The following is a 15,849-nucleotide window of genomic DNA, read 5'->3' as shown; positions in this document are numbered from 1 at the left end:
TCAATTTAAAGTCTTTCTGAAACTGGTTTTCCACTGTTGCATTGTTTGAAACCTATTTTGAATAATAGCTTAGTTATTTTTTAAAACATTATTTTGTATTAGTCTGTTATTCTGTTTTAGTGTGTCTCTGTAATGTCTTTCATTCATGTTGCTGTTTATCATCTTTTGATTTGTCTTCTGTGAACTGTATTGTACAAACATAAAAATTCAGAGTGGGATCTCGGCTAGTTTTTGTGACGGTCTGTTTTTATGGGAGGGGGGTTATCGGAAAATTCAAACAACAAAATATGTTTTAAACAGAAAAATTATTGTTGATTAAGAGCATAATCTGAGAAATTGCACCCTTTTAAAATAAATGAACAAGTCGATAAAAGAAGACACAGTGACACAAATTTGTCCACCTAGGCCTTGCCTACTTCTAGAGGGTCCAGAATAGCCTCAAGCCTGGACTTGAATACCCTGAAGGACTCTGCCTCAACTACATGACCTGGCAAGCTGGTCAACACACTGACAGCTCTCTGTGTAAAAAATAAAATAAAAGATTCCTCCTGATAACCATGCGCTATTTACTTTTTGCTTTTTTACACCTGTGCCTGCTTGGTCTACCGCTCGACCATTTTATAGTTCAAATAGAATTCCCCCTTAGTCTCCTTTTCCCAAGACTGAAAGGATGATGTACAGTATTTTAAGGTCTTTCCTTTGTAAGCTTTACATTTTACACCAAGAACCATTTTAAGCCGCGTTTCCACCGAAATTACCCGGAACTTTCAGTCCCAGGAACTACTTTACCAGGAACTAAAAGGTTCCTTCAGCCAATGGTTGTCTGCGTTTCCACCGGGGTCTAAAGTACCGCGAAGATTAGGTAAATTAGCCCACTGACGTTGTCGTCGGTCCATCTGTCATATGAGTTCTTCTGTAACCCCATACTACCACCGAAGTAGCCTACATTATTTTCTAATAACCGGGACAGCCCGGAGGGGTTTATTCCACTTATATACAACGGGTTACCAACAATGACTATATATGGTTACTTTTGTATTTATTGATTTTCATATATCCTCTCAAACACATTCATTATGTTTTTATGCGAACATTCGCTTTCATGTCTTGACATCCGAAGCGACAGAATGCATTCACATTTATATGTATAACTGGCAACAACAGCAGAAAACATGCACACGTTGTAAACAATTTGCTGTTTGATTACTTTCTCGTCGTCAATTCCATATAGGCTAATGGCAAAATGACAAGAATAGAACGAAAACCCGGACTTGCGTGAAAATGTAAATTAGTAGTGGTACAGCCACCGTTTGCTTTCCTTCGAAGTTACTGCTAGCCGAGCAGCGAAGTGTGCCCTCCAGATGCGAACCATGCACCATAAATTAGTCCATAGTCTTCCTGGTCTTTTCGTGGAATTGAAAAATGTCAGTAAAATTACGACAGTCTGAAAAAGCTAAAGGGAAGATTACTAGAATTAACCTGTTAGTTTACCCGGATAAAAAGTGCGGATGGTGATTTCCAGTTTGCTTGTACTGTATCACCAATGTTAATTATGCAAAACTACCGCATACCTCACATAACTGTATCAAACGTTTCGAGTCAATTACAACGGGCTAACAAAGAAAATCCGGAAGAAAATATTCAGCAACCGAATTAATCCGTTTGAATGTTTTGGTAGCCTACGTAATATGCTGTCCCAGCACGAATGCTTAGCATTTTATAAAACGAATACTAAAGCAAGAAAAGAACAGAAGAGCACACGTTATAATTCCAAGACGTTGACAGGCTATAACCAAAAGTAGGCTACTGCGCCGCATAACATACAAGTTTGATTTGAAGTTATTATGAAAATAAATTGGTTTGCCGCTGCATATTTTCAAACATGGCGGGTAATGGCGGAAAATAAATACAACACAAATGCTACGAGTACTCGACCAATCAGAAATGTTCAGCGCTGCAAGCTCCACCCAAAAGGTTCCTGTACTTTCGGAAAGTACTACCCCCCGAGCAGGAACGTTTTGGGGGGTAAAACAAAGCCCCCAGAACTAAATTTAGACCCTAGTTCCTGCGGTGGAAACGCACTGAGTTCCTCAAAAGGTTCCTAGTTCCGGGGTATAGTTCCTGCGGTGGAAACGCGGCTTTAGTTTCCCAATACCTAGACGTTGTTGAGACAATGCACAGTTCAGAAATTACAGGTTCTTAAAAGAGGTTGTAATTGGGTGTAAAATGACCAAAGATTGGAACTTTGATTCCAAATTGCTCAATTAGTAGGCCTATATGACCCGAATGTCAAATATGCATTTCTACATATCATTGCTCAAATACAGGACACATGAAATATTTGAGAAGAATATACACCCTCATTATTTATCGTCGTTTCATCATTTTATTGTTTTGTATAATAAATTTATGCACTTTTCAGCTTTTCATTTTATGCATCTCTCTGCATTGACAAACCAATTTATTGCAACTTGGAATCACATTCGTTTGTTAATTAATACCTTTCAGTTTTTCAGAATGAATTAGATTTATTTGCCACAATACTAGTAAAGTAGAGGGGTTGTTTTGTCTGCATGCCTGACAGAACTGTTGGTGTTGGTCAGGTAATTTACTCAGAGGTACAACAGAAATGGTGGTTTTGGAATATGCGCCTGTAATCTGGCCACAGGCTTGTGTCCCCAATCCCGCCAGGTACTACTGTATTTTCCACACTGTTTTTGTTGTAGACAATCATTCAATTTTTCAATGAACATAATACATAATATGAAGCTAAAATTGACTTGGACCTTGATAGAGAAACTTTTTTAAAGGTCCTAGTGAATTGCCAAACGAAACAAAGCTCTAGAAAGAGAAAGAATCTCTCGAATGACACTTCAAAGCCAAGCTCAGCCTTCTATCAGTTTCCACTTAATTGAAATTTTGAGACTCTTCATCTCTGCAGTCCTGTTTGGTGCTTTGTCACACAGCTTCCGACCCCAATTTTCAGTAGATGCCCCCATACTGTTGAAGAGGGTTTGCTTTGAAGCAAAAGGTGTATACTTCAATGAAACCAGGTAATAGATTGGAGAGGTTGTGTCCTGCGAGTCTTAAGAGTTTGATCGAAACTGGGCTTGACAAAAAACATACATTTTACTCTTTAGTGGAAGGACACTAGTTTATGATTCTTTAGACTGGCATTGCAGACTGCACTGATAACTAATTCAATCAGCAACTCTTGATAATTGAATGCCCTTTTATGGAAATGAGTATTTTGTGAGGGGAGACGAGAAGGAAAAGCTTGCTTTTCATTCAGATGGAGCAAAGGGACCGAATGCATAATATGCCCATTCCCCAGAGTGAGTCCTTATAGCATTACATGCTTTCTGCCTCATTAGTAATCATGAAGTGCCTGTAAATCATTTGTTCGACCATTTTAGCAGAGTCAAGGGGTTGCTTTAAAAAAAAAAAAGAAAAAGCACTATAATTCCATGTCATTCTTTAATTGCCAAATGTTAGCTGTAATACAACAGACCTCATAGCAGATAATGCTGACACTGGCATGTAGGTAATGTATAAAGATGAAACATAGGCTGTACAATTGTATATGAAAACAAAACATTTTTATATTGGCAGTACAGAATGTACATCAGTTGATTGAACATGAAAGAGTCTGGATCAGCTTCTGATACATTTAAGATAAAACAGAATATTTTCCTCATAACTTCCTGGCATGAACGGTATGAGTTTATTAATTAGGCCTAATTGCAGCATTCTGTATAATCAGGATTTGTGAGTTTGTTCAGAAGCCGGCTTACAAACTTCTTGTTCATTTTCAGTTTGTCCAGTTCTATAAATACACTGTATTTTTAAAATACACAGTACATTTATTTTGTATACATATAGAGCTCTCAATTCTCCTTGAAAATGTCTTTTTTAGCATATCAAAGATCTTAGCCAACTATGAATATTTAAGTTTAAAAATTATGACCTAACATTTCCAAGCCATTGTTGCCCTTATCTGTATGGTGAGCTGTCGCAGTTTCTCTTTTTGCATACAGTTTGAAATATATGAAGATGCAAAGGTTTCATTGTATGTCTGTTCCACTTTGTGTGTCACTGTGGAATACAGTCAGGTTTGGCTTTAACCTGTTACCATTTTCACCAACATTTATCGCTGCTCTTGGCCTATTTGGCTGTATGCGTATTTTCTTTCTGCTATTTCCATTTTGTGCAAAGCGTGATTTTAAGATAGCACAGTGCAGTTAAGATGTCAACAAATTTAATATTACACAGCAAAGGCATTCTAACCAGTGAGCCAATCGGAGGGATGGGTCTGAACCCCTGTGGTGTCATTAAGCCAGTTATGTATTTTAGGTTTTTGTCTATTGTCTGTTGTTGGCTTGTTTGCTTGCAGCCAATGTGGCTAGTTCGCAGATGGCTAACTTGGTAACCTTGTATGCTAATAAATTCCAATCCAGCAATAGCCGTCTAACAAACTAAATTCAAGATAAATTACTTTTTAAAATGAATGTAAATCAATGAATGTTTTGCTAGTGTGTCATGACAGCCTTGTTAAGCTCCTGGACCCTGACGTCACAGTAGCCATTGCAAAAACCATGGCTGAAGCAACTGCCTTTTAAACAAAAAAAAATCAAGACCAGAAATGTAAGTTTTACATGAGCGATGTCTGGTTCCGGTTGTTTTTGGGTCTTCCATGTTTATCGCTCTTTTGTCTTCCATTGTACCATGGGTCCTCTGCAGAGGCATTACAAGTTGAGGCTAGCAGCTCCGTAGCGGTGAACCGCTGCCCGTTGGGTAAGCATCGATGTGGTGCAAGCAGTGCTTGCTCTGAGGCTGCCCAGACTGAGCTAACGCTCAGCCCAGTCTCCCCAGTGCTTGCCCAAGTGCATTCAGCCAGGCCACTTGGACAAGCAGGGTCTGTACGCGACCCAACTCCCTCGTCCGTCTCTTCTCAGAGCTCAGCCATGGGGCAGCCGGCCGCTTCACGCTAGGTGTGGATACGGCATGGAGAGCAGATGGCCGAGGCTCGGCCTGCTCACCTGTCTCAGGTCTCAGCACAGGATCCGGGGGCAGCGGTTCAGCAGAGCTCTCTCTCTGCAGTACTACGTCTGCTTGAGATGCAAATCGACTTCAAATGTAGCAACTCCCTGTTTTCCGGCGGGGAGCTCGTTCAGAGGCCCACCTTGTTTCCAGGGGACCTAATGGGGTTTGCTGGAATCATTTGGATCACTGTCTTTACTAAGAGGTTAATAAGTGAGAATGGGGATATAGGTTGAATCCCGGGCCGGGCTCAGGCCAAAACACCTCGTCTTCCCCCCGCCCTGGATTTCAGTGGACCGTACGGGACTAGGCTGCCGTGGCAACACTGGCAGTCAGCCAGGTAATTTCATCTTGACGGCTGTTTTTCTGGGTTGTTTGACTGTCAACAGCAGACAGCAGGGAATGAAATGGTCTGTGATAAAGCTAAATAAAGCTATATATAGTTTATCAGTTACTATATATATAATATATCTATAAATGGATGCAATGTAAATGTAAAAAGTTGTGTAATTCACTCTGGATAAGAGCATCTGCTAAATGTCTGTAATGTAATGTAGAGGACTTCTGTATTGCTCCTCCCCTCTGGCTCAACTAGTATCCTTGGCTGATAATAACTTTGTGTTCTGCTAATTTGGGGAATTCATAAGATTTTTTTCTGTTGTACCGGTTAACAATATTCATTGCGTCCCTAACTGAAACCACTGCAACATCTTTGCTTGAAAACTGTCCTGACCTGCTGGCGGGATATAGGAAAAGTTTGAAGTATTAAGTCTGGCTTAAGGTGTGTGCAGTGCGTTATCAAATAATTATCCAACAGTGCCCTGATTTTGGTTGTGTGTCTTTTGTTTTCTGCTAGTGAACTAGTGAAATGTTTGAAGGGAAAGGGTTCATCAGCTGCATATGATGGTCTAAGCATCAGTGTAAATGAATGTTATTATTGGACAGTTTTATATTGTTTTGAATCACTGGAGACCTTTGAGTCTCATAGAAAGCAGTAAAAGGTGTTGCAAACAGGTGTTTCCCCAGTCATTTAGTGGCAAGTCTCATGTAGCCTAATTCATATGTTAATGTTAATGTCATATGTTAGCCTAATTCTTAGGTAGCAAAGTAATCCTACCTGTTGTTTGAGTGAATCGTGTTACTGGGTAGTTATTATGAACCTGAAAGAGTGGCTAATGTGTGCACCATTAACTGAAGCACCACCAGAGAGTATTTCAGCTTTGAATCGCTGCCTGCACTTGGAATCCCGCCTACACAAGATTTTCTACACTATTTCTGATTTCTCAGAAATGGTAACTCGCCAGTGGTTTATTAGCAAAGTGCTTCTCTGTAGTTTGTTGGGATAGATGTCTATCAGGCTCATTTAAGCCTGACCAGCAGTGATGGGCTGTAATTGAATTACAGTACATGTATTAAAAATATGTATTTCAAATATATTTTTTGTGTTTTGTAATGTGTATTTTGTGATCTTGGAAAAATTTAGGCTAAGTAATTCGAATACTTTCTGAAAGAAGCATTTTTATATTTCAAAAATACTCAAAATACATCCTGGTCTCCCTCCTATGAAAATATTTTGATACATTTTTGTAACATTGTTTTGTAGTTTTAAAAAAACAAATAAACATTTTGTGTCAAAACACATTTTGGCGTCAAGCTGACAAGTGAGGTTAGGCCATGTGTGGAATAGGTTTGATCCTTCTGGACGGCCAGAACCTTCACATGATGGAACCATGAAGTCAAAGAGTTTTACTTCGAGGCAGGTAGTGAGTGCTCAGCTCCCTTCGGGAAGCATTCAATTTGCATTCGTCACATCACCAGCTTGTGACTGTGGTGACAGCGACTGAGGGAGATAAATCCGGGGAAACGGGAACTCGAGCAAGCGATCATGCTCTAAATTAAACTTTGTCTTGCCACCCGGTTATTTGAGGCTCTGTTCACCTACCGTTCGAGAAGCCGCTAATCACAGTGTGAAGCCTGGCTTCAAATTCGCTTTCCCACAGAGCGACCTGCTTCAAAACGTGTGAAATAGGCCTACTCCTGGAACTGAAAACCAACTTCAAAAAAGAAGAATTATAAAATGGTTCATCATCGCTGCGTTTGGTATGGAAGGACAGGTTCTATCAGCCCGGCAAGACATTTAGTCTGGCTCTGTCAGGGGGAGCTGAAAACGTAGTTCGCCTGTGCGCTCCCTGTGTGTTACAGCACAGGTGGTGTGTTTCGCATTGTAACCTTATCAATGGCAGGTCAGGGCCATTCTGAGGTATGAGAGGCTGGTAACTGTCCTCCATGGAGAGATCCTGCCGAATCGGCTTCAGTCACGTGCAGCTCTGAGAAGCCTCTGTGTGCCAGCGTGCCTTTTGTCCATCACAGTGGTAGATGTCCTACTTAAGAGGAAGTCCAGCTCACAGGCAGAGTGAAAACACGTCGTGTGACTTGGAATTGGGAGGAAAGGAATGAACAATGGCATATTTTCTTGAGAAGTCCTTTTCTTCTTTAGCATTTCGGTGAAGAAATCTGTTTTTATTTGTTTGCTCTGATGTCTCGACAGAATATATTTTCAAACTCACATTCTATCCATCTGCATGTCGGTACAGAATGGAAGTGTTTCTTCATCATTGGCATAATCTTGTCAGAATTTTTTTCTTTGCCAGACTGAAGACTAATATTGTCTTAAGCAACGCGGGAAAAGGTTGCGAGGCGGGAGGCACAGTCCGTGGAGTGGCTGACTCTCTAGTCGTACACGACTCCCCTGAGCAGATGGGGGCCCGATCCCCTGCTGTAGCACCATGGCGAGCGTGGGGTTGGCCTATTTTCTCTCCTTTAAATAAAAGAAATGTGGTTAAGGTTTGATAGCACTGAGAATGTATACTAGCACCAAGAACGTATGTGGTGCTGCACAGTTGTGTGTGCATGTGCAATACCGGGTGAAGACATTGGTACAATGTGGTAGTGTTGGCTTGAATTTCAGGGAGGATCTGCGGTGCTGCAAGGCATTTGTGTTGCTATTTGATACTCAAAGGTGTAAGTTTAACATTAGACCCACAACCTGAGCGTTCTGTGACCAGGAGGCTAACGGATGGACACCAAGGAAGGACAAGCCTACCTAGGTGTGTCAAACGCCTCAGTGTAGCGCTCATTACAGCTGAAGCAGACTCCTTTAAACCCTCCAGCCCTTGGGGACAGTGCAGACCGCAGCTTGAGACGTCTGGGATGGAAGCAAGAAGTCTGGGCTTCTCTCACTGTTAGTGGTATTACAGTACATTCAGGCTGTAGGGTCTGTTTCTATGGGACTGTTACTGTAGGGTCATTCCTATGAGACCTCCAGGCAGAGAGGGAGTCTGGTAGCCGTGTACAGCTATTCCACGGAACCAAGCCCTGCCCGGTTATTACTCCATCTGAAATCATCCAGTCAATGAATCGTCGCTGTGTCATTGCGTGACTAAGCGATTCGCTGGAGTCGCTGGATTTCATCAGCGGCGGATGGTGCGACAGTATTTGGTAATGCGTCGACTCGTGTGGTCACAGTTCTGGAGAATTCCAAAATGGGAGCCGTTCTTCGTCTGCTATCGCCAAACTGCAGGGCCGTGCTCCTCGAGCAGCGAGAGAGATCGTCCTGTGATTACTGTTGTTGCTTTTAATTAAAGTCTAAAATAGCCCAACTGAGATAATTAAAATGTAAAATAGGTTGGATCAGTCTGCTTCTGCTGCAGGAAGGAAATATGCTGAGCTCATACCACTAAGGGGGGCACAGTATCACCATAATCCCTGGCATTCCCCACAGCAACCCCCACTGGAATCGTCTGTAGTGACCTAAATCTTGGATTAGTTAGTTGCCTTTTGTTTTGTCACCGCAGTGGACCCCTCCTTCCCTTCGGCAGTTACTGGAGACTCCAGCTTAACTAAAGCTTGTTGAACAAAGTGTTGAAGTGGAGAGGAGAGGGGCTGCTAGGTGCTGCAAATTACGGTGATTGTTGAAAATAGTTACCTCCAAAGTTCTCTTTATTGGGCTGTTTACTAGAAGTAATGCAAATGAACACGGTCATAAAATATAGGCTAGTCTGCCATATTATATATTTGTAGACTATTAAAATGATTAATTACAATACTTTTAATTGTGAGTTCTAGGCGCCACTTAACTTGCAAGCCAGAAAATACAAATGCAAGAACATGTTATGTGGAGAGGTACTTCCATGCTGTATGAATGTAGCGCGTCATATTTTATCTCATCCTTTATTTCTAATAGGCTATTGGGAGACCATGGGTTTTGATGTTGCTTTGTTCTTCAAGAGGGATGGTCAAGCAGAAGACACCCATTCAACCTCACATTATCTTGTACAATTTTGTATTTGTACAATCTAGTTACTGACAATCTCTCATTCTTGTAACAATCATGGCACCGGTTTAAATGCTGTCAGGGAAGTAAAAACCATGCAGGAGTTGATATAAGGTGGCATGAGGTGGCCAGTATTCAAATATCCACACTGCACTACTGCTTAGGCAGCTTCACAGTGGACTCGCAGAAATATGTAGCTATATAAAGAGTAACATGCAAAATTCCGTAAATGCTTCACGCAGTTGGGTAAACAACAACTGGTGCTTTATTATGTGTGATGTTGGTTTCATCTTGGCTGTTGTTGGTTTGATTTGACCTCATGCAAATCTGGAATCGGCTGTACTCAGAACTGTTCCCAAAACTGACCCCCAGAGCTGATCACCCACACTTCCCTGCCACTGCAGCCTGCTCCTCTCCTTCCTGTCACTGTGCGCCCCTGCCCCGAAGTGCCTGCTGCCCCTGGAGGGCACTTGTTCATCGCTGAGCCTTTCCAGCCAGTGACGGAGCGGGGGGTTGGGTGATTTGCCTCCTGAAACTCTTCTCCTTGCCCACAGTGCTTCTGCTTTGGGTATCAATCAGGGGAAACAAAAAGCAGCGAAAAGCAGGTAGCATGGTGCAGAGAGGACTAAGCCCAGTGTTTCTAAACGTGAGCTGTGATGCTCTGTCATATATGTTCTCCTACAGAAGAGCCTCTCAGACCGCAGTGCAGCATGTCCGAAGAGCCCACAGTCGGCGCGGATCTGCTACGCCATCTTGGGGGATTGAAGGAGATATTTAACATTTAAGCAACCTCATAATCCCTAGTCGCCAGAAAACCGCAAGCACAATGTAGTCCTCCTGATTCTCCCCATGGGGTCTTCATTCCCCCACTCAATTAAAGCCATCCAAGCACCTTTTAGTCTGCAATCGATGGGACCTTTGAAGAGTCGTAAGGTTCAGTGTGCGAACGGCAATCCAAAGACGCAGGCTTTAGAAATGATTGATTGGGGCTATCGGTCTGAGGTTGGCTTGCTGAGTCTATGGTTAGTGGATTCAGCTCCGTGGCCTCCAACTCAACGCTCTGCAAAGCCTCTTACAGGAATGAGGTCCTTGGAACATTTCCTGTCATTGTCTGAAAGCGCTTCCAGGCTAACGGGCAACTTTCCCTGAGTTTACAGGGTTTTTCCTGGCTCAAAATAAGGCTTAGGTGGTGACTTTGTGTGACAGCGACTGCGGTCGGTCCGGATTTACTGCCACCGTCAACTATATTTAGCTACATTTAGAATTGTAAAGTTCTGGTCTTCAGGAGACCACCACAATGCTTTGAGATGTAGGCTAAAAAAATGGACCAATTTAAATATTTATTGAAGGGTGCCAGAAGTGGGGGGGTATAGCCTATGCTGAAGGATTTACACATTGTGAAGGTGTCTTTCTTCAGAAATAGTGATCTTTGGAATTGTAATAATAATAATAGTAATAATAATAACAATTTGGTATTGTCTTGAAATTGATTTCATTTTGGTTGCTCAAAACGTAGGGTACAATATTAATTAACCTTTTAACTTAATGAATCCAAATAAGTGCCATCTTTTTGTATATAAATCATGTTTATACATTCACTCAAATCATGCTTGCACCCTACACAATTTTAAAGGCTTTCTAGAATTTTAGTTCTCAGTTCAATTTACACAAATGTGCAGAACAGTGTAGTTTAATACAGTAGAATTGATTTAATTGCATAGCAGGTTGTTGCATAATTTGGGTATTTGCATGGAATTCCCAAATCGCTTTCCATTCATTCAACTGTAAAGAGATTGCATATTTGCATAAACCATTAGCACATATTGTGGATATTTTCATGGAATTATGTTCACTATGTCCAATTGCAGTGCATAGCTATTCTATAAATATACAATAAAAGTTGGCAGATGTGGCAAAAATACATTGACATTTGCCCTTCAAAGACACAAAACCTCAAAAATGTATAGATAAGTGGATTCTGCTGAAAATCATTTGGATAGCGGATGCCTGAGTGTCACCTGGTCATCAGTTAATTTTCTTTATGCAATTAAGCGGATTCTAAGGCTGCACGCAAACTTGAAAGCAATTTCTCCTATAGGCGGCCTGGGCTTGTTCTTCTTTTGATGTTGCAACCTGCATCTTCACGAAGGTAATCCATGAGCCCCGGTCTTAAAGTGAAAGAGATTAGCGTGGGGGAAGAAAGTCGACATTTGCCCTCTTGTGTTGAGAGTTTGACGGGTAAATTAGCACAGGAAGTGCTGATGGTGAGCGCCTGCGAACGTGACCGCGGTGCAGTATTCCTGTAAGTTGAGTCATTCAGGACTGCCCAGCAGAGCCGTTTCACCCCCCGTGTCAGCAGGCGTGCTGAAGCCCGGCTCGTTCCTCGCTGTAGCGCACAGCTGCCATAGGTCCGCAAGATCGGACACTCGGAAGATTAAAGGTTTCGCTGGAATTGATTGGTTACAGAGGATGTGTTTATTTTGCTGCTTTGTGCTTCCGTGAAGGAGGTGCATTAGGTCACCTTTGCATGACTGAGACTCTGTGCTGACTGCTACGGTGCTAATATGGGGGAGATAAAAGGAGCTTCATATACGGAGAGCATGAGGAGATCTGAATTTAAGGCCGGGTGGAGACAGTTACCAGTTAGTCTTTCTGGCACGTAACTGCATACAAGGGTTACCGGCTCCGCTGGTATCCATGGCAACATGTGACCCATTTAGAATCAACAACAAAAGGTTCCCAAGGGTAGTGGCGCATGTGAATTAAATCTGGAAATGTGATTGTTTCATTAACAGGTTCAAAGGCTTACCACTGTTTGGAGCATTATTCATCCATAACCTTTTCTCATACAGTTGTGTCTACCGTCACTGAAAGAGGGAAGCAAAGGTAGTCAGGACATGAAAGGAAATTCCCCACATAATATAGGCCTAATGCCAGACAAATTCAGCCCAGTGAAAAGCTATGGGTGTGTCCGAGGGTGAATGCCCTCACTATAGGTTTCAGTATTGATGAACCAGGTCATTGCTTGGGTACTTGTAAGTGTATTGCATTGAAAAGGCTGTTTTCATCGTGTTTTGGCTGCAATGTCTGAGTCACTTCTATGTAGTTGAATCCTAGATTTAAGCAGAGTTTTGCTTTACCAAGTTCCATAAACACTTTTTAATCTTGCTACAAAAATACCTGTCATGACTCATTTTATGCAAGCAAGCAAATCTAATAGGAATCGTTTGCCAAAGCAGACCAATTGAAGGAGGTGCACAAAAAAGGCATCACTCATCTCTGTGTGAAGTGGATGAGACAACATTCCAAATACCTTTGTTTTAACTCCTTCCTGCAAGCCCTCTAGTGGCCTGGACACCGGCGTCCTGGGATTGCTCAGCTTAGACATTCATTGCTTCTGCAGCCAAGCAATGAGTGGAAACAAATAAAACTCTGTTCTAGCTTTATTAGTACAGGATACACTACAGTGATGGCAAATACAGTTCCTAAGTACCACTATTGTCGGGTACTTCGTCCATTTAACAAGCACGTCCAGTCCAGTCTCATCTGCAACTACACTGACCAAACTTGACAAACTGGACAATGGCATGTCATTCTACTATCAATATCAGCTACGAAGTATGTAATATTTAATATTACTGTCTTTGACAATCCGTGGCTATCTTTGTCAGAATTCATACCACTCACAATGAAACTTAGTGACTTTCAAGAGGTTCTCTAATGAGGACATTTCACATAGCATAGCACAAGCGTTCGTAGGTGGCTCAGACATACGTTGTGTTTAATGCACTGATTTGCCATGAAACTAGAACGTTGGCAGCATTTTTCTGATGGTGGAGTATTACATTTTTATTGTACATGAGTGTCTTCATGGGCATGGAAAGTACTTATTCAAATTTACTGTGTGCTGACATGTGCTAGATGAATGTAAAATTCCCCTAGATTTGGAAACACTAAGGGACACGAGTATAATGACTGCTTACATTTTGCTTCATAGATCTTTCATAGTTTTGCATATCACCATCAGATTTTGCGCACTTCTGGTCAAGGTGTTCATGATTCAGGAAATGTAGCCTTACCGGTTTTACATTTGTGAATCTGTATTTCACTATAGGAGAACAACTTCATTTTTGTATTCTTACCTAGATTTCTGTGTATTTGTGACACTTAATCTGTACCTAAATTATGAAAATATACTAAACTAAATTAGTATTATAATTTGTACAAGTGATGCTCACATTCAGAGATATAGAGCCTTAAATATGACACTACAGAAAGAGGATTGGCCATATTTGGCATCTATGCGAAAGGGTTAAAGCCAACCAGGTCACAGACAGGAACAAGAGGGATATGCCAGTACAATTAACCCTTTGCGTAAATGCTAAAAAGGGATGAGATTGTGTTGATCATGGTCCTGTCTTCTTTTTCACTTCAGATGTGCTGATCAGAGTTCGAGTTTTTGACAACAGTGACCTTTCCCCTCTGCCTGATGCCGCCATCGAGGTTTACGGCAACCAGTCCACCTTGGCATCCAGCAGGGCGGGCAGTGATGGGGTTGCCACGGTTACTTTCCAGTACCATCCGGGGACGTGGGTCATCGTCACAGCATTCAAGCAGGGATACGTCACCAACTCTGCCCCCTGGCATGCCAACCGCATACCCTGTAAGTGAATCTTCTCAAAGCCTGTTTGTGGAGTCTGTGAGAAAAGGAGTGCTGGCAGTAGGAACTGTGTTTTTTTTTTTAAATGTCTATGTCCTCTATGAGTCAATTCGAAAAAATTCCACATAACACATAACAAATTTTAACCATGCGAGGTAAACTGTGAAATCATTTGAAGTTTTTGTTATTTTTTAATTGCAGAGTTAAGCTATTTTTGTTTGTGATAATTGACGTGAAAGCAGATGCTATCCAGGAAACAGAACCGTGCGTTTTGTCATCACAGCAGGCGCCCAGAGGACAGAACGCTAGCGGCTACGTACAGCGGTAAAGCGGTAAATGCGTTTCTGGTTTAGAATATATCACAGCATCGGCGAGGAAGCGGAATGGGGGTGGTGGACTCGGATGGAGATTTCCGCCGTCCGCGCGTTGAGGCGTCGAGCTGCGAGCCGCTGGCGGTTTGATCAAAGAGCAGACGTCCCCTTATCACTCCGGCTCTCCGCCTCTCACCGCCGCGGTGCCGTCAGTCACCGCGCCCGGCGCGTCCTCTGCAGGCTTCGACCGACGCCGTCACCGCATTCACGTGCTCCCACGCGATCTCCACCAGTTGCTGTCGTATTTATTTTTTGCCTTGGAAGGTTCCCCGCGCCGGTGATTTGGCTGTTGCTGAGAACAGCTGGAAGCCACTTAACTGTGCCTGCCATGTTTAGCAGCAGACATCCTCAGCTTTGTGACCCAGACAAATGCTATTCGTTTGAGCGACATTAAACAACAGGACTGATTTTTGTGGCCGCGCAGATGACGGAACTCGTCCCCACAGACCAAATTACACGCACGTCTCCTGCTCAAAGCAGCAATCGTGTCTCCAGTCAGGCTAAATATTAGAGATGATGCTTCTGCTGGTAATACAGCATCGTGTTGCATCTCTGACTTTTGCGTTTCTCTACTGCTGACACAAGACATCAATTTGGGAAGTTCCCCTTGGTGTCTGCACCCACAGGGTTGTAAAATAGTTTAAATGGTCCTGCCCGCTGGAGGTAGAACCCACCCTCGGATCTGGACGGGGTGATGTGACAGTGGATGAGCGTCCTCGCTCGATGGTTGCAACTCGCGGCAAGTTTGAATCAACCTTTTTGGAAAAAGTGACCCTCTGCGTGCGAGTGTATTGTTACGACACACATTTTATCTCTGTGGCCTTTTAGACATCCTCATTTGCGAAGCTTTCGTTGGTTATTCAGGTCTTGGAAGCCACAGCACATTATTGCTGCCCGTCTCTTCCTCATTAGTCTATATTAGCCTGATAATCCTCCCTGAAAGATTATGACACTTCCCTGATGCTCACTGTTGTTTCATCCACTTGTAGATAGCCTCTCTCTTGGCTCCAATCCATTAAATGCTCTCCTCGCTAAAGCATGACTTACTATTCCATGGGGGCTGCTTGTGTCCAGCACAAACTTCCTGTGAGCAAAAATGGGTAATGCAGGGCGTCATTCCCGACATGAGCAGTATGTGTTGCCATCAAAACAGAATAGTGGTGGTGAGGTATTGGCATTTAAGCCCTGAAACACATGTGATTTAACAGGGCAGCTTAGCAGTGGTAGCCAATGCATCTCTGGCACTTTGAACTCTGGCACTACAAGAAGGATATAGAAGCTCTGGAAAAGGTTCAAAGAAGGGCAACCAAATTGATTGCTGGTATGAAAGATAAAAGCTATGAGGAAAGACTTAAGATCCTTAATCTCTTCAAGCTTGGTAAAAGGAGACTCAGTGTGATATGATTGAGGCTTTTAAATTCATAAAGGGGATTAACAAAGTAACT

At 42.5% G+C, this 15,849-nt stretch overlaps 1 protein-coding gene across 1 annotated transcript in view; it reads left to right on the top strand.

Moving 5' to 3' along the window:
* LOC135247804 (protein FAM171A2-like) overlaps window positions 1–15,849 on the top strand; it is a 50,362-nt gene that overhangs the window by 2,663 nt on the left and 31,850 nt on the right. The window contains exon 2 of the mRNA XM_064321658.1: window positions 13,809–14,036. Coding sequence (XP_064177728.1) covers window positions 13,809–14,036 — 228 coding nt within the window. The remainder of the gene's footprint in view (window positions 1–13,808; window positions 14,037–15,849) is intronic.

The sequence above is a fragment of the Anguilla rostrata genome, chromosome 2 (genome assembly GCF_018555375.3).
Source record: "Anguilla rostrata isolate EN2019 chromosome 2, ASM1855537v3, whole genome shotgun sequence".
Classification (NCBI taxonomy): Eukaryota; Metazoa; Chordata; class Actinopteri; order Anguilliformes; family Anguillidae; genus Anguilla; species Anguilla rostrata.
This window is presented reverse-complemented; position numbering and strand designations above follow the sequence as displayed.